This window comes from Hemitrygon akajei, unplaced genomic scaffold (assembly GCF_048418815.1).
Source record: "Hemitrygon akajei unplaced genomic scaffold, sHemAka1.3 Scf000035, whole genome shotgun sequence".
In the NCBI taxonomy this organism is placed as follows: Eukaryota; Metazoa; Chordata; class Chondrichthyes; order Myliobatiformes; family Dasyatidae; genus Hemitrygon; species Hemitrygon akajei.
In genome coordinates, this window is record NW_027331921.1 from 557,255 (window position 1) to 576,583 (window position 19,329).

Genomic DNA, 19,329 nt, shown 5'->3' on the forward strand with positions numbered 1-19,329 from the left:
GGCAGAGAGCCGCAGTGGAGGAATTACATTCAGATTGGAGGGTTGTGAGCAGTGGTGTCACACAAGGATCTGTTCTGGGACCTCTACTTCCCGTGATTTTTATTAGCAACCTGGATGTGGGGGTAGAAGTGTGGGTTGGAAAGTTTGCAGACGATGCAGAGGTCGGTGGTGTTGTAGATAGTGCAGAGGATTTTTCAAGATTGCAGACAGACATTGATGCAATGCAGAACAGGGCTGAGAAGTGGCAGATGGAGTTCAACCCGGAGAAGTGTGAGGTGGTACACTTTGGAAGGACAAACTCCAAGGCAGAGATCAAAGTAAATGATAGGACACTTGGTAGTGTGGAGGAGCAGAGGGATTTGGGGGTACATATACACAGTCCCCTGAAAGTTGTCTCACAGGTAGATAGTGTAGTTATGAAAGCTGATGTGGTGTTAGCTTTCATAAATCAAGGGATAAGAGTTTAAGGGACACGATGCAATGATGCAGCTCTATAAAACTCGAGTTAGGCCACACTTGGGGCACTGTGTCGAGTTCTGGTCTCTTCACTATAGGAAGGAAGTGGAAGCATTGGAAAGGGTACAGGGGAGATTTACCAGGATGCTGCCTGGTTTAGAGAGTATGGATTATGATCAGAGATTAAGGGAGCTAGGGCTTTACTCTCTGGTGAGAAGGAGGATGAGAGGAGTCATGATAGAAATGTACAAGATATTAAGAGGAATAGACAGAGTGGACAGCCGGCGTCTCTTCCCCAGGGCACCACTGCTGAGTACAAGAGAACGTGGCTTTATGGTAAGGGGAGGGAAGTTCAAGGGGGATATTAGAGAAATGTCTTTCACCTAGATATTGGTTGGTGCGTGGAATGCACTGCCTGATTCAGTGGTGGAGGCAGATACACTAGTGAAGTTGAAGAGTCTACTAAACAGGCATATTGAGGAATTTAATGTGGGGGAGGGCGGTTAGGATTTTATACCTTGGCTTTCATGGGTGACAGACAGAGGTTTAAAAACCATGTGGGGCAAGAGAAGGTGAATGCGCAGAGTCATTTTCTATCCACTTGCAGAATCGAGGATCAGGACGCCCAGTTCTGAGGTGATAGTAGAAAGAGATTTAACTGCGGACTAAAGTGATTTTTATTTAATCAGGCGGTGCTATGTCTTTGGAAGGAACTACCAGAGAAATGGTCGATTCAGATGTATTAGTGCTTCTACACTTGTGCGTATAGCACGTGACCCCCCTCAGAATGGCGTCATCAATGTGAACTCTGACCTGCCTGAGCAGTCACTGGCATTTCTCCTGGTCCCGACGCAACAGGAGGATAGTCATCCTTAGTGATGAGAAGTTCATTTTGGCGATGGTTCAGTTGAGAGTAGGTGGGGTCCAGACCATCTGGGAGAGAATGGAAGACAATGTGAGAGAGAGTCAAATAGAAGGGCAAGGGACAGGTAGAGAATGGGAGGGGGAGTGATAGACAGGGATGAATTATGTTGGAGATGAGGAAGTGAGTAGAGAAAGACTTGGAGACAGAACATCAGAGAGAGGAATGGATGGAGAGAGGAAATAGGGCGAGAGATGAAGACATACAAGAGATGTACAATTGGCTCTGTGCGAGGAGCAAAGGTTTAATGTTGCTGTTCCTTTCTCGGACTGGGAACCCGTCACTAGCAGAAGCAAATGCAGTTTAAATCTGTTAAGTGCGAACTATGGTATTTCTGTCAGACAGCCCAGGGTCGGACTTTCACAGCGTTCCGGAGGAGTGTTGGAGAACAGAAGGACTCGCGGTCCAGGAACACGGTTCCCAGAAAGTGAAATCACAGGTAGACAGGACGGTGAAGAATGCGTCTGAACGCAGACCTTCATCAGAATGTCACTGAGTACAGGAGTCAGGTGACCATGTTGCAGTTGTACATGACGTCGATACACGTGTGGTACCGTGCTCAGTGTTGGTCGTCCTGTTCACGGACAGATGCTATCGAACTGGAAATGAGTGCACGGGGAGATTGACGACGACGTTTCCGGGACCCCAGGGACTGAGTTAGGGAAAGAGGTTGGGTTGATTGCAACTTTATTCCTTGTAGCGCAGGGGGGGACCTTTGAGCGGTATATAAAGCCACGAGGAGCATAAACAGAGTGAATGGGTGCAATTATTTCCGCTAGACCTGGACAATCGACGGCCAGAGCGCACAGGTATAAGGAGAGAGGAGGAAATAGATTCAACCGTTTGTTACCCAGGTGGTAGTCAGTCTGTGGAACAAGCTACCAAGGAATTGATGGACACGAATACCTCACACACTTGGGCATTTGGGAGTATGACCTGTGAGCCCTCCAGAATGACGTCGTTGTTGCATCACTGACCTGTTTGTATATTGATGAGGGGTTCGACTTTCCGAGTATTCAGCTCGGTGTAGGTGGAGGTCAGATGGTCTGCGAGAGAGAGATAGACAAGGAAGAGTGAGCGCGGTAGAGAATCGGGGACAGTGAGGTGCAGAGGGAAAGGAAGAGAGTACAGACAGAGAGGGAAAAGAAGGTTGGGGACAGCGAGTGGGATGACGGGAAAAAGGCAAGCGGGGGAAGCGAGACGGAGTACACAGACAGAGAGGCTGAAATGGATGGATGGAGTGGTTAAGAGAGGGGTGATCGAAGAGGGGCGATGGGCGGGAAAATGGAATAGAATGGGGCAGAGAACAAGGAGAGATAGGGGAGAAAGAGGGGATAAAATGATGTGAAGGGAGTGAGGTTGCCAGCGCGGAGAGCACGATTGGTGAGAGAATAGAAAGGAAAGGGTGAAGAAATGTGGGAGAGGGAGGTTGGAAGAGACAAATGGAGTGAGAGAGTGAGGGAAAGAGTGTAGAAGGGAGAGCGAGTGTGAGAGACCGGGGGAGGGTGACAGAGGGGAGAGGATTGAGAAAGTGAGCAATGAGAGACGGAAGAGTTAATGGGGAAGAAGCAGTAGAGAGAGACTTGGCTATGGTTAGAGAGCGGGCAGAATGAGCGCGCGACGGAGGCAAGAGAGGAGGGAAAGAAGGAGGGTAAGAGAGAGAGGTTTGGAGAGAGGGAATAGAGGGAACGATACCGTGAGAGACATGGTAGGGGGAGAGGGGGTACGGAGGAGAGAGTGGTTGAAGGAGTGAGGGCGAGGGGAGGGGCGTTAGAGAGAGAGCAGCATGGGGAGAATAGTGAGAGAGCAAAGAGTGAGGACAAGAGAAGTAAGAGTGGATGAGATGGTAAAAGAGGGATCGACGGGAGAAGAGAAAGGAAACAGATGAATGAGCGTGACAGAGAAAGGGAGAGAGAAGATGGGACGAGATAAGGCTTGTGCAGAGTGAGAGGTGGGAGAGGAGAGCGGAGAGGCTTGAGGAGATTAAAATACATTTTAGAGGTCTCCCTCATCACGACATCTCTCTTTGCCCTCTCTAAACACCACCCTTCCCACGGCGCTCATTATTCATCAGCCATTTCACAGCCCCGCCTCCTTTCGCCCGCTGAACGCTCCCCCGTCAGTCACCCTTCCACCCCACTGCCTGGACCACAACACTTCCTCAGCACTGCCCCTCACACACCGTTCCGTTCTCCCACACCACTCGCTCTACACCTCACTCTAACACTGCTGCCTCTATACCGCCTTCCTATGCCGGTCGCTCCACGCCACCCTTCTCAAAGCGCACCACTGTCACTGGCCCCACACCCCCTCACATTGCTCCTCCTAGTCGACTCTACTGCGCGCTCCCTCCGACATACTCAAACGGCGAATCATTAGGGTCAGTTGTCAGTTTGCCCTGAGGTTTCACGACATGAATGGATACATTACATGATCACAGTCAAGGCAAAAATAATGAAACTGACCTCCATCTCTAAGGACTGGGTCACAGAGAGGGTCTTGACTTTCGGCCCCACGTACGATACAGCACGTTCAGAAATTTGCTGAGGCTCTCTCATCATCGACCCAGCACGAACTCCCGGGATCGGACACGGAGTGACCCTCGCTCCACACCGGCCCATCACACTCTCCCGGGGTCAAAAACAGTGTGAATCTCCCTCCACACCGTCCCATCACACACTCCCGGAGCCAGACACAGAGTGAATATCACTCCACACCGTCCCATCACACACTCCCGGGGTCAGACACAGAGTGAATCTCCCTCCACACCGTCCTATCACACACTCGCGGGGTCACACACAGAGTGAATCTGCCTCCACACAGTCCTATCACATACTCCCGGGGTCAGACACAGAGTGAATCTCCCTCCACACCGTCCGATCACTCACTCCCGGGGTCACACACAGTGAGAATCTCCCTCCACACCGTCCCATCACAGACTCCCGGTGTCAGACACAGAGCGAAGCTCCCTCCACACCGTCCCAGCACACACTCAAGAGGTCAGACACAGAGTGAATCAAACTCCATACCGTCCATTCACACACTCCCGGGGTCAGACACAGAGTGAATCTCCCTACATATCTTCCCACCACACACTCTCGGGGTCAGACACAGAGTGAATCGCACACCACACCGTCCCATCACACACTCCCGCGGTCAGACACAGAATGAATCTCCCTCCACATCGTCCCATCACACACTCCCGGGGTCAGTCACAGAGTGAATCTCCCTCCACACCGACCCATCACACACTCCCGGGGTCAGACACAGAGTGAATCTCCCTCCATACCGTCCATTCACACACTCCCAGGGTCAGACACAGAGTGAATCTCCCTCCACACCGTCCCATCACACACTCACGGGGTCAGACACAGAATGAATCTCCCTCCACACCGTCCCATCACACACTCCCGGGGTCAGACACAGAGTGAATCTCCCTCCACACTGTGCTATCACAAACCTCCGTGGTCGAACGCAGAAGGGTTTCCATCCATACTGTTCATCACACGCTTTCGGAGTCAGTCTCAGATTGAAATTCCCTCCCTCCGTCTTTCTGCCCCACTCACCTTGGGATGCAGTCCGTGCGGCATTTTTAGTGGGTTTCTTATTCATGTAAGTCTCGCTGTCGTCCATTCTGTCGAGGATTCTCTGTGTCTCTAAGCTCAGAAAGGGGAAGCAACCGTTGTCAGAGGAAGCCTGTGTTGAGAAGGGAGTCAGACTGACGCCAACAAACACGAGATTAGCAGCTGATAAAGAGGAACCGAGAGCAGGGGTGGGGGAGCTGCCGTGGAGAGGGATTGAGAGTGTGTGAGAGGGTGGCCCACAGAGATAAGAGTGGCGGTGGGAAGAGTAGTGAGAGTGGGAAGAAAGAGGGGGAGGGAGAGAGGCGGATATAGAGTGTGGGCGGCGAGAGAAGGGGTGGTAGTGGGCTGTGTGGGTTGAGGGGAGTGATGGGAGTGAGGTAGGAGTGAAGGGATAATGATGAAGATGAGAAAACGGGAGGGGATGAGGAAGATGTGTAGAGAAATAGAGGGGGAGGGGATTGGGAGAGAGAGGGAGAAATGTGGGCGCGTTTAACGTGAGGAAGAGAGAGAGATGAATTGAGAGGTGCGGAGAGGAGGGTAGGAAGGGGAGAGAGATTGTTACGGAGAGGAAAGCGGAGTGCAGCAAAGGGAGGGGTGAGGGAGAAGGAATGTAGACGATGGAGGGAGAGAGCAAGGAAGAGAGCGCCAGAGAGGTTGTGAAGGGGTCAGTCCGGAGACGGAGATTAGAGGGGTCGAGTGGGGAAGAGGAGAAGGAGGAGGAGAGGTACTTCCATGCCCGTCCTCTATCGGGTAAACCCTCTGGCGCACCGTAGAACCGGAGAGGATGCCTACAGAGTCGCGCTGATCCGGGGGATGCGGGAATGATTCACGGATGTGGCGGAAAATGAGGCCCAACCACCCTTGCATCCCGACCACAGCTCCCCGCATTTCCGAGGGTGGGGGGGAGGGGGTGTTTGTAAATTAGCTAACGTTTAGCCCGGGATTTCCATCCGTCTCTCGATATCCCTCTCCCTTCTTCCAATTGCCCGACCTCCACCTCTCCTCCTTCGCGCTCTATCCCTCCCTCCCTTCTTTTGCACCGCATCTTTCCTTATTCCCTTTTGCCCACTCCCACCCTCCTCCGTCTGCCAATCTCCCTCTCTCTCCTCTCCCAACATGCCCGTATCTGCAATTTCTCCCTCCTTGCCTTCCCTTCCTCCCCACCACCTCCCAACCTCTCCAGTTCCCTCAACTCAACACCCTCTCCCATAACTACTTTCCCTTCCCCACTCCTGTCCGCCTTCCCTTCACCTCTTCCTTCCCTTTTCCTCTTTCTCCTCCGTCATCCTCCAATTTACTTTCATCCCAGCACCCTCCCATCTCTCTCTTATTACCTTCCTCCGGTCCCCTCCATCTCTTCCTCTCTACTCCGCTCTCCACAGGTCTCGATATCGAGCTGGGACCCGCCCACTCCGTAGGAGCCTCCCCTGCGGAGCGCTGTGATGCGGGAGCTCCACGCCGTCATGTCCACCCGGGCATCGCGTCACACTAATGGGCAGCCACCTCCCTCCAGGGTGGGTGGAGGAATGGAATTGCGAAGGCCAGGCAGCTTTTCCGGAATTCCCCAGGAGCCGAGATTCCAAGGGCGAGTTTCCTCCACCTTATGCTCTCCCCCTCCTTCTCACCCCCACCTTTCGCACCCCCTTCACCACCCGATGTCCCTCTGCAGGATCCGCCGCCCCACACGTCTCTCACAAGGCGAGGAAGAGAGCGCCAGAGAGGTGGTGAAGGGGTCAGAGAGGAGAAGACGATTAGAGGGGGACGAGTGGGGAAGAGGAGAAGGAGGATGAAAGGTACTTCCATGCCCGTCCTCTATCGGGTAATCCCTCTGGTGCACCTTAGAACGGGAGAGGATGCCTGCAGTGTCGCGCTGACCCGGGGGATGCGGGAAAGATTCACGGAGGTGGCGGAAAGTGAATGATCCCGTGACCTCATTCCTCCCTCCCACTCGCTCACCCACATTTATATTCACCTCCCCTTCTCTCTCCTCCACCTCCAAAATCTGCTTTGTCCCCTCCTTGCCACACCCCTTGCCTCCGTCCCCTTGGTCCCCTCCCTCATCTGATTCCCTCCCTCTGTCGCCTTCACCTTCTCGCCCTACCACTTCCCTCCATTTCTCCCACATCCTACTCCCCTGCTTCTTCCCTTCCCCACACTTCTCGCCTCTCTCTCCACCCTCCCAATATCGCTCCTGCCCTCCATCCCGCCCTCTGTATCCGCTTTTCTACTCCCCACGATCCTCTCTCCCTCTTCTCTTTCTCCCTCCTGCTGTACCTCAACCTCCCTCCCGAATCCACCGCTACCTTACGTCACCTCTTTCACTCATTTCCCTTTCCCTAACGTCCCCTTTCCGCTTCCTCCCACTATACATATCTCAGCCCTTCGCCTTTCTCTTCCTGTCCCACTTCCCACTCCCCACACTCCTCTCTCCCTCTCCCTTTACCCCACCCCTCCCTCTACCTCTGCCCCCACCCTCCCTCATCACTCCCCTTCTCTCCCTACTCATATCTCCCGCCCTTTGCATCCATCCCTCCCACCCTCCCTTCACCTCAGACAGAGGGGCCGCACCCACCCACTCCCTCCACCCGGCGCCCCTCCTTTCTCTTGTATCTCGCGTTAGGATGAGTTTCCGATTGTCCTGTGCTGTTCTTTGTGGAGAGGCGAGGAGAGCAAGTGGCGAGTTTTGCAATACAGGGACGAATGGTGGTGCAGAGGATGAGGGAATAGAGAGAGGGGGAGGGAGGGACATGCAAGCGATATGTGAGGGCGGTAGGTTCATGGGAGTGAAGTGGAGAGAGGAGATGCGCGAGAGGGAATGAATGTTTCGGGAGGAGGAGGCAATCAGCAACGGGACAGAAGGAGATAAGAACCGGGGGAGGGGGAGTGGGGAGGGATCGTTGTCGAGTTATCGTGCGGACAGGTTGGAGCCTCGGATCAACATCAGGAGTGGAGTAGAGGGTGCAGGTGGGGCTGAACAATAAAGGCAAGAAAATCGTTCCTCCCTACCTCATGGGTCCCTCGCTCAGAAGGAGGAGAAGATTCTCAAAGAGAATTTAGAGACAGACGGGGTAGATTGGTGAGAGGGGGATGTTGGAAGTGAGGAGGGTTGCGGGTTGGCTAACAACTGGGAGAGTTCTGCCTCGTCACCCTGTCCTCCACTCCTGCCGTCTCTGACTGTGGGTCTCTGCCTCTCTGTGAAGGCTCGGAAAATCCGGACGGAAATATCCTGGCGGATGGCGGCGCACGGCAAGGTGAGGGATAGAGTCGATTCCCCGGAACCTCACTCTCCTACTCGCTACAACAACGTCGTCTGCCCTACCTCTTCTTCCACCCTCGCTGTCTCACTCTCCTCTCCATTCAAATCAGAAGTTTTTTCCCCACTCTGCCTCCCTCTCCCTATTCGATCTTTTCCATCTCACGGTTCCTCCCTTCTCCGTCCTCACGCTCCTTCCTCCCTGTCTCTCAGTCTCTTTCCGTGGCCGCCAGCCACGGATTCCCTATCCGTTTCACTTCCTGTCTCTCCCCCACAGGTACATCTGCATCTGTCACAGACCCTCCCTCTACAACTGTCTCTAACTTTCTCTTCCCCCTCCATATTACCCTTCTTGCCATCATCACCGTCTCTATCGTCTCCTTTCTCCCTCTACGACCACCCTTCTTCATCTCTCTCCCCATATTCCTCACTCTCCCCCGACTCACTTTTACGCCTCTATCCCCCTCTCTAACCATGCCCATGAGCCCTTATCCCACTCCCTCTCTCTCTCCCACACCATTCCTATCCGCAACCTCCTTCCTTTCACCCCTCTCCTCACTCCCCCACTCTCACTTTCTCAAGTCCCTGCCTACCCTCTCAATCTGAGACCGTTTCTCTCGGTTTAAACATTATACGATTCGTTCTCTGCCTCCCACCTCTCTATCCTCCATGAGTATCCCAAGCCTGCTTCAATATCGTTCCTCTGTCCAGCTCGCTTCCGCACTCTACACACTCTCTCCCTATCCCTATCTTTCTCACTCAGCCCTCTCTTTCACTCTCCCCTCTCCCTTTCTCCACCACCCTCACTCTCATACTTATTCTCTTCCCAATCTCTTTCGCCCGCACTGAACTCGCACCTGACGGATATCCGATAACAAAGCGGCCCACTGTTCGGTTTCCTGGAGAGGCGCCCCCGCTGGACAGGTACGTCCTTATCATCATTTTTATCATCGCAATCGGGATCGGTCACACTCTCCATTGTAAGTCAGATGCGCGGGGAAAAGAGAACATATCTTTGGAAATGATGGACGTGTAGAGAGGGAGCAGGTGGGGAGTGTCCGCACTGGCGCAGGGAGAGAGAGTGAGACAGATAGAGTGACACGGAGAAACTCATCAATGCCCATACACACATCCCGGGGGTCAAACGCAGAGTGAATTTCCCTATCCACCGTCCCATTACAGACTCCCGGGGTCAGGCAAAGAGTGAATCTCCCTCCACACCGTCCAATCGAACACTCCCGGGCTCAGACACAGAGAGAATCTCCCTCCACACCCTCCCATCACGCACCCCCAGGTTCGGAAACAGAGTGAATCTCCCTCCACACTGTTCCATTACACACTGCCGGGGTCAGACACCGGGTGAATCTCCGTCCACACCGTCCCAGCACACACACTCCCGGGGTCACACACAGAGTGAATCTCTCTCCGCACAGTCCCATCACACACTCCCTGGGTCAGACACAGAGTGAATCTCCCTCCACACAGTCCCATCACACACTCCCGGGGTCAGACACAGAGTGAATCTCCCTCCGCACCGTCCCATCACACACTCCCTAGGTCAGACACAGAGGGAATCTCGCTCCACACTGTCGCATCACACACTCCCGGGGTCAGGGACAGAGTGAAGCTCCCTAAGCGTTGTCCCATCACACACTCCCGGGGTCAGACACAGAGTGAATCTCCCTCCACACCGTCCCGTCACACACTCCCGGGGTCAGGCACAGAGTGAATCTCGCTCCACACTGCCCGATCACACACTCCCGGGGTCAGACACAGAGTGAATCTCCCTCCACACCGTCCCGTCACACACTCCCGGGGTCAGGCACAGAGTGTATCCCGCTCCACACTGTCCCATCACACACTCCCGGGGTCAGGCACAGAGTGAAGCTCCCTAAGCGTTGTCGCATCACACACTCCCGGGGTCAGGCACAGAGTGAACCTCGCTCCACACTGTCCCATCACACACTCCCGGGGTCACAGACAGAGTGAATCTCTCTCCATACCGTCCATTCACACACTCCCGGGGTCAGACACAGAGTGAATCTCCATACATATCTTCCCACCACACACTCCCGGGGTCAGACACAGAGTGAATCTCGCTCCACACTGTCCCATCACACACTCCCGGGGTCACACACAGAGTGAATCTCTCTCCGCAACGTCCCATCACACACTCCCTGGGTCAGACACAGAGTGAATCTCCCTCCGCACCGTCCCATCACACACTCCCGGGGTCAGACACAGAGTGAATCTCCCTCCGCACCGTCCCATCACACACTCCCTGGGTCAGACACAGAGTGAATCTCCCTCCGCACCGTCCCATCACACACTCCCGGGGTCACACACAGAGTGAATCTCTCTCCGCACCGTCCCATCACACACGCCCTGGGTCAGACACAGAGTGAATCTCCCACCACACCGTCCCATCACACACTCCCGGGGTCAGACACAGAGTGAATCTCGCTCCACACTGTCCCATCACACACTCCCGGGGTCACAGACAGAGTGAATCTCTCTCCGCACCGTCCCATCACACACGCCCTGGGTCAGACACAGAGTGAATCTCCCACCACACCGTCCCATCACACACTCCCGGGGTCAGACACAGAGTGAATCTCCCTCCGCACCGTCCCATCACACACTCCCGGGGTCACACACAGAGTGAATCTCTCTCCGCACCGTCCCAGCACACACGCCCTGGGTCAGACACAGAGTGAATCTCCCTACATATCTTCCCACCACACACTCCCGGGGTCAGACACAGAGTGAATCTCGCTCCACACTGTCCCATCACACACTCCCGGGGTCACACACAGAGTGAATCTCTCTCCGCACCGTCCCATCACACACGCCCTGGGTCAGACACAGAGTGAATCTCCCACCACACCGTCCCATCACACACTCCCGGGGTCAGACACAGAGTGAATCTCCCTCCGCACCATCCCATCACACACTCCCTGGGTCAGACACAGAGTGAATCTCGCTCCACACTGTCCCATCACACACTCCCGGGGTCACAGACAGAGTGAATCTCTCTCCGCACCGTCCCATCACACACTCCCTGGGTCAGACACAGAGTGTATGTCGCTCTACACTGTCCCATCACATACTCCCGGGGTCAGACACAGAGTGAATCTCGCTCCACACTGTCCCATCACACACTCCCGGGGTCACACACAGAGTGAATCTCTCTCCGCACCGTCCCATCACACACTCCCTGGGTCAGACACAGAGTGAATCTCCCTCCGCACCGTCCCATCACACACTCCCGGGGTCAGGCACAGAGTGAAGCTCCCTAAGCGTTGTCCCATCACACACTCCCGTGGTCAGGCACAGAGTGAATCTCGCTCCACACTGTCCCATCACACACTCCCGGGGTCACACACAGAGTGAATCTCTCTCCGCACCGTCCCATAACACACACCCTGGGTCAGACACAGAGTGAATCTCCCTCCGCACCGTCCAATCACACACTCCCTGGGTCAGACACAGAGTGAATCTCGCTCCACACTATCCCATCACACACTCCCGGGGTCAGGCACGGAGTGAAGCTCCCTAAGCGTTGTCCCATCACACACTCCCGGGGTCAGGCACAGTGTGAAGCTCCCTAAGCGTTGTCCAATCACACACTCCCGGGGTCAGAAAAAGAGAGAAGCTTCCTCTCTGCCCGCTTTCCTCTCTCAGCAATCAACAGCGCTTCGGCCTTCCTGTGGTCTTGAACTCTGTCTCTGCCTCAGAGATAATATGTGTGTGTCGCCAACTGTAGAGCAGGAGGATGGGGTTGGTAGCGGAGGAGAGGGGAGGGCAGTGAAGGGATGTTGAGTTTTCAGTCACTGGTCTGGCGTGATGAGAGGTAGAGAGGCTCAAAACCAAGAGATCGATACCCAGTGGAAGGAGAGCGTGATAGCACCAGACGTTAACACTCCGCCATTACACCCGTATTTCTCTGTGAAAACAGACAGAGAGGCGTTTGAACCGGCCTGACGGAGCCGTGGTGCAGTAGGGGAAGAGGCGCGTTTCGGGGAATGAGGATCTCGGAGGGAGTGGGTGACAGAGAAATACAGGGTGATAGGTGATACAGGGGCTGGCGGAGACAGGGAGGGGTGAATATAAGGGATAAGGTGACGGAGGACTGTAGAGTAGGGCGGAGAGTCCGAGACAATCCTCAATGTCCCTCAGCTTCAGTCGGAATTTCCCCCCTGCTTCAAACGGGGACAATCACACCAGTGCCCGGGAAGAGTAGGGAGAGCTGCCTTATCAACAATCGCCCAGTGACTCTCACAGATACAGTGATTGAGTGTTTAGAGAGGCTGGTCATACCCAAAGTCAACCCCTTCTCCAGCACGGACATGGCCACTATAATGTGACGAACTCCACTATAGGTCTACCGCGGATACAATCTAATTTGCTCTCCCCTGGACCATGGACCACCTGGCCAATTCAACACCACCGTCAGGCTGCTGTTGACTGACAACAGCTCGGCGCCCAGCATAATCGTCCCTTCAGATCCTGGGCCAGTGAACCTCCCTCTGTAACTGGATGATGGACATCCTCATCGGGAAACCTCAGTCAGTTCAGATCGGCAGTGACGTCACCGATCTACAGGCGGGGTCGAGGAAGCAGAGAGGCTACAGAAGGGTTCAGAGAGATTGGGCGAATGGGGAAAGAAGCGGCGGGTGGATCACAGTGTCGGGATGTGTATGGCCATGCACTTTGGTAGAAGATATAAAGGGATAGACTGTTTAATAAATGGTGAAAGAATTCAAACACATGAGTTGCAAAGGGACTTGGTAGACATCGTGCAGGATTCCCTAAAGGATCATTTCCAGGTGGAGTCCCTGGCGAGGAAGCCAAATACAATGTTCGCATTCTTGTCGAGAGGATTAGAAAATGAAGACAAGGATGTAGCGTTGAGACTTTATAAAACACTGGTGAGGCCTCACTTGGAAATACTGTGAGCGGTTCTGTGTCCCTTATCTATACCGGCCAGATGAGCTTGCATTGAGAAGGGTTGAGAGGAAGATCACGGGAATGATTCCGGGATTGGAACGCTGATCAGATCAGGAGCGTTTGATGGCTGGAACTCAGAAGAATGAGGGGGCGGCGTGGAGAGTGTTGTTGTTGAAATCGATCGAATGTTCAAAGGCTTCGACAAAGAAGGTGTGGAGAGAAGGTTCCCCGTGCCGAGACCGGTGGACCCACATCGCAATGGAGATCCGTCCTTTTAGAACGGAGACTGGGAGGAATGTATTCAGCCAGAGTTTGGTAAATATGTATAACAGGTTACACAGGCGGCTGTGGAATCCGTCATTGGGGGTATTGAAGTCAGAGGTTGACATATTCTTGATTATTCAGGGCATGAAGGAATACGGTGAAAAGGCAGGAGATTGGGGCTGAGGGGGAGCTGGATCAGACATGATGAAATGGCTCAGCAGACTCGATGGCCTAATTCTGCTCCTATATCTCATGGTCTGATTTTAGGTTCCTGTGTTGCTGGGTGTCAGCATCTCAGTGGATCTGTCCTTGGACCAACCGAGAGTGGGAGAGAGGGAGAGATTGACCGAGACGGAGAAGAGGAATAGTAGGAGAAGTAGGAACAACTGAAATGGGTAGTGGTGCACAGTAAGGGGGAGTCACGGAGTCGCGGAAGGTTTTAGTGGATGGATGGGGTAACATAAAACTGTGCGGATGTCGGAGAGGGAGGGGATGACGGAGACGAAGAAGTTTGTCGTTAAGTATTCGAGTTGAGAAGTCGCCTTGCTGTTGAAAAAGGCGTTCGAGAGGGGCACCATGTTCGGCTCTGCTCCCCACTTCTCTTCAGTGACCTCTGTCTCGAAGGCCGATGTTAGAATCTTCCCTCAGGTGGGTGAACCCTCGTAGGGCATCGGGTTCCGAATGCGTACCTTGTAGGGCACTGAAAACCTTTGCCACCAAGAGGCTGGATTATTCAAGGACTCGGTGGTGAGGAAGGCTAATAAAAAGTTCGCATTCATTTCCCAGGCAAGGATTTAATTTTAAGGTTCTGATGTGGCCTCATTTGGTGGGTGCGTAGCTGTCGCTTTCAAGTTAAAACTCGGACTGCCAATTATTGTCTGTCGCATTCCTTCCTGGAAAGTGTGTAATTCAAGCGCGAGTGCTGAGCACTCAGTGCTCAACCGTAGGAAATCCATTTCCAGCACTGTTGGTTGTGATCCAACACCTCCCCTGTCAGTTTTCAGTCACTGGTCGGGGGTGATGAGAGGTAGAGAGGCTCAAAACCGAGAGATCGATACCCAGTGGAAGGAGAGCGTGATAGCACCAGACGTTAACACTCCACTATTACACCCGTATTTCTCTGTGAAAACAGACAGAGAGGCGTTTGAACCGGCCTGACGGAGCCGTGGTGCAGTAGGAGAAGAGGCGCGTTTCGGGGAATGAGGATCTTGGAGGGAGTGGGTGACAGAGAAATACAGGGTGATAGGTGATACAGGGGCTGGCGGAGACAAGGAGGGGTGAATTTAAGGGATAAGGTGACGGAGGACTGTAGAGTATGGCGGAGAGTCCGAGACAATCCTCAATCTCCCTCAGCTTCAGTCGGAATTTCCCGCCTGCTTCAAACGGGGACAATCACACCAGTGCCCGAGAAGAGTAGGGAGAGCTTCCTTAACAACAATCGCCCAGTGACTCTCACAGATACAGTGATTGAGTGTTTAGAGAGGCTGGTCATACCCAAAGTCAACCCCTTCTCCAGCAAGGACATGGCCACTATAATGTGACGAACTCCACTATAGGTTTACCGCGGATACAATCTAATTTGCTCTCCCCTGGACCATGGACCACCTGGACTATTCAACACCACCGTCAGGCTGCTGTTGACTGACAACAGCTCGGCGCCCAGCATAATCGTCCCTTCAGATCCTGGGCCAGTGAACCTCCCTCTGTAACTGGATGATGGACATCCTCATCGGGAAACCTCAGTCAGTTCAGATCGGCAGTGATGTCACCGATCTACAGGCGGGGTCGAGGAAGCAGAGAGGCTACAGAAGGGTTCAGAGAGATTGGGCGAATGGGGAAAGAAGCGGCGGGTGGATCACAGTGTCGGGATGTGTATGGCCATGCACTTTGGTAGAAGATATAAAGGGATAGACTGTTTAATAAATGGTGAGAGAATTCAAACACATGAGTTGCAAAGGGACTTGGTAGACATCGTGCAGGATTCCCTAAAGGATCATTTCCAGGTGGAGTCCCTGGCGAGGAAGCCAAATACAATGTTCGCATTCTTGTCGAGAGGATTAGAATATGAAAACAAGGATGTTTCGTTGAGACTTTATAAAGCACTGGTGAGGCCTCACTTGGAAATACTGTGAGCGGTTCTGGGTCCCTTATCTATTCGGGCCAGATGAGCTTGCATTGGGAAGAGTTGAGAGGAAGATCACGGGAATGATTCCGGGATTGAAACGCTGATCAGATCAGGAGCGTTTGATGGCTGGAACTCAGAAGAATGAAGGGGGCGGTGAGGAGAGGGTTGTTGTTGAAATCGATCGAATGTTCAAAGGCTTCGGCAAAGTAGGTGTGGAGAGAAGGTTCCCCGTGGCGAGACCGGTGGACCCACATCGCAATGGAGATTCGTCCGTTTAGAACGGAGACTGGGAGAAATGTATTCAGCCAGAGTTTGGTAAATATGTATAACAGGTTACACAGGCGGCTGTGGAATCCGACATTGGGGGTATTGAAGTCAGAGGTTGACAGATTCTTGATTATTCAGGGCATGAAGGAATAAGGTGAAAAGGCAGGAGATTGGGGGTGTGGGGGACCTGGATCAGACATGATGAAATGGCGCAGCAGACTCGATGGCCTAATTCTGCTCCGATATCTCATGGTCTGATTTTAGGTTCCTGTGTTGCCGGGTGTCAGCATCTCAGTGGATCTGTCCTGGGACCAACACATTCATGCAAACACGGAGAAGGTGTCATGCTCCCGACTGAACAGCGCCAGTCAACCAAGTGTCGGCACGTCCATTCCCCGGAGTGTGATGAGATGTCACTTCCCTTTTAAGACTCAGACTGACAATTATTGCCTGTCAACATTGCTTCATGGAAAGTCTGTCGTTGACGTCCCCGTGCTGAGCACTCAGTGCTCAACCGTAGGAGATCCACTTCGAGAACTATTCTTTGCGATATAAACTTCAGATGCATTTGCTGTCGTCTTGTTTATTTCGAGTCTGAGTTTCAGTGTATTCCAGAACATACTCTACATTTCCCATCACCACCATAGGTCTCTCGTTACAGAAGGAATTACAACGTTAGCCGTTTGAGAAGGTTTGGTCTTTCATTGAAGACCAACAAATGATCGCTGGGAATTATTGCATCGCCGCCTGGTACGGAGGCTGCAATACACAAGGTAGCCAAAGGCGGCAGAGTGGTGTTGACTCAACCAGCTCCATCACGGGTACAACCCTCCCCAACATCGAGGATGCGAACCCTCGAAAAGGCGGCATCCATCACTGAGGCCCCTCACCCCGGGGAGAAGCTCCCTGCTCATTGCTACCATCGGGAAAAGACACAAGAGCAACACGACCACATTTTTGCAGTATTTATTAACGTCTTAAAACTTACATAAATTTTGCATTCTTGCGACGCACTGATCCTGCAAAGATACAACGCTCATGGTGGATAAGTCACAGATAATGATAAGGTGGTAAACATGAGGTACAGTCCTTTAATACAGGTAGCGGGAGGCCTGAAAGTAAGGGATAGGAAAATGGGGATGAAATAGGGGGAGACGGCAGTGGATGAGTTCTGAGAGAGAAAGAGTTTGAAGGAACGAGGGTAAAGAGAGAGCGAGATGCAGAGTAAGAGTGCCATAGGTAGAGAGAGGAGATTAGTGTAGGGGCGAGTGTCAGAGCGGATAGGTTTGTCAGAGTCTGGGAGAGAGCTGGAATAGAGGTAAGAGAATAATGCCACTTGATTTAAGTCGGCTCCACGGGTTTTTGACAGAGATCCCGGATCTTTTCAGGAATATCCGGGCACAAAGGAGCGGGCTTCTCACAAATGAAACGGTGCTGATCATTTTTGCAACTGCCATGCAAACCGGATTTACATTCACTGCATTCGAACTTTCCAGCGTTCACCTTGTACACGACGTTAGAGGCCGCTTCCCTGTCAACGAAGGATAAACAATTTCAAAAGGGACAGCACAACTCCAGCAGACAGTCCGGTGTCAGTCCCCAAAATACTCCCATTGTCTCAATCTCTCCACACCGACCGGTGTCAGTCCTCAAAATACACCCCCTGACTCAGTCTCTCTTGACCGACCGGTGTCTGCCCCCAAAATACTCCCACTGACTCAATCCCTCCTCACCGACCAGTGTCGGTTCTCAAAATACTCCCACAGACTCAATGTCTCCTCACCGACCGGTGTCCGTCCCCAAAATACTCCCACTGACTCAATCTCTCCTCACCGGTCGGTGTCGGTTCTCAAAATACTCACACAGCCCCTCTCTCTCCCCACCTAGCTGTACCAGTTTGCAAAACACTTTCACTGACGCACACTCTGCAGCCTTGTCAGCCCCAGATTAATACCCTGCTCAACTCTCTCTTCACGGAGTTGTGACAGTCTCTGAAATAGCCGCACGATCCCTCTTTCTTCCCACAGGCCCATGTATCTCCACAAATTATTTCCAAAGCCCCGGCCTCTCCCCACGGCCCCGCGGTCGTCCCCAGGTTACTCCCACACACCGGCTGTTTCTCCATGGAACCCTGTCAGTCTCCAAACAAATCCCACTGTACTAATTTCCCCACAGGCAGGTTTGATTCACTATGTGCTCCCACCGATCCAATTTCTACCTTAGGGCTGCGTCTGTCCCAAGATACTTGTATCCCCACCCCCTCACGCTCACCCAACAGCCCTGTACCTTTACCTAAAATAATCCCACCGTCCGCTCCCTTCTCCCCGAATAGAACGCATGGCCCGTTCTCTCTTGAAAGACTTATATGCCAAGAAATCTCACCCGACTTTGCATTTTCCAACCCAGAATGCACTGTCTTGGTCTTCGACAGCTTTGCTAACAAATTTCTGTGAAATTAAATTGCTATCGTTAATGATTGAAATCGAGCACAATCTAAGGAGCGACATTCACTGTCTGACACCGGGAGAGTGCACTGAGACGTCGTGGAGGGAGTTTCAATCTGTGCCAGAACTCGGGATTGTGTGAACAGGCAGTGTAGAGGGCGCTTCTATCTCTGTCTGACCCCGGGAGTGTGTGATGGGACGGTGTGGAGGGAGCTTCACTCTGTCTCAGACATCGGGAGTGTGTGATGGGATGGTTCGGCGGGTAATTCACTCTGAGTCAGATCCCGGGATTGTGTAATGGGAAGGTGTGGAGGGAGCTTCATTCTGTGTCTGACAGCTGGTGTGTGTGATGTGATAGTGTGCAGTGAGCTTTACTCTGGATCTGACATAGGGAGTGTGAGATGGGACGGTGTGGAGGGAGCTACATTCTGGGTCTGACTCCGCGAGTTTGTGATGGGATGGTGTTGATGGAGCTTCACTCTGTGTCTGACCCGGGAGTTTGTGAAGGGACGGTATGGAGGGAGATTCACTCTGTGTCTGACCCCGGGAGTGTGTGATGGGACAATGTGGAGGGAGATTCACTCTGTTTCTGACTCCGGGAGTGTGTGATGGGACGGTGCGTAGGGAACTTGAATTCTGTTGTGGATATATATTCTGTCGATCTCACACATACCTCTTCCTCAGTTGAATTTATTTCAAGAAGCTTTGAATGCAAGTGAGAACAAAGTTCTTTCGCTTCACCGTAAGGTATTGTAAACGTGGATATGAAATAACACAGGTCTGCATTTCTGATCCAGTCCTGGGAACACGCTTGCTCTGGAAATCAGGAACAAGATACAGTGAATCTCCCTCCACACCCTCCCATCACACACTCCCGGTGTCAGACACAGAGTGAATCTCCCTCCACACCGTACCATCCCACACTCACGGTGTCAGACACAGAGTGAATCTCCATCCACACCGTCCCATCACACTCTCCCGGGGTCAGTTACAGAGTGAATCTCCCTCCTCACCCTCCCATCACACACTCCCGCTGTCAGAAACAGAGTGAATCTCCCTCCACA

At 53.0% G+C, this 19,329-nt stretch overlaps 1 protein-coding gene and 1 long non-coding RNA gene across 2 annotated transcripts in view; both read right to left on the reverse strand.

Moving 5' to 3' along the window:
* The window catches only part of LOC140720040 (uncharacterized), a 28,653-nt gene extending 22,226 nt beyond the window's left edge, over positions 1–6,427 (reverse strand). The window contains exons 1-3 of the mRNA XM_073034940.1: positions 6,297–6,427; positions 4,945–5,096; positions 1,270–1,389 (exon numbers count right to left, since the gene is read on the reverse strand). Coding sequence (XP_072891041.1) covers positions 1,270–1,389; positions 4,945–5,096; positions 6,297–6,427 — 403 coding nt within the window. The remainder of the gene's footprint in view (positions 1–1,269; positions 1,390–4,944; positions 5,097–6,296) is intronic.
* Positions 6,428–16,862: 10,435 nt separating this feature from the next.
* Positions 16,863–19,073, reverse strand: LOC140720063 (uncharacterized). Its single transcript, XR_012097087.1, has 3 exons — positions 18,939–19,073; positions 18,204–18,268; positions 16,863–17,352 (listed from the first exon to the last, which is right to left on the reverse strand). It is a non-coding gene; the product is annotated as an uncharacterized lncRNA (long non-coding RNA).
* Positions 19,074–19,329: the final 256 nt, after the last annotated feature.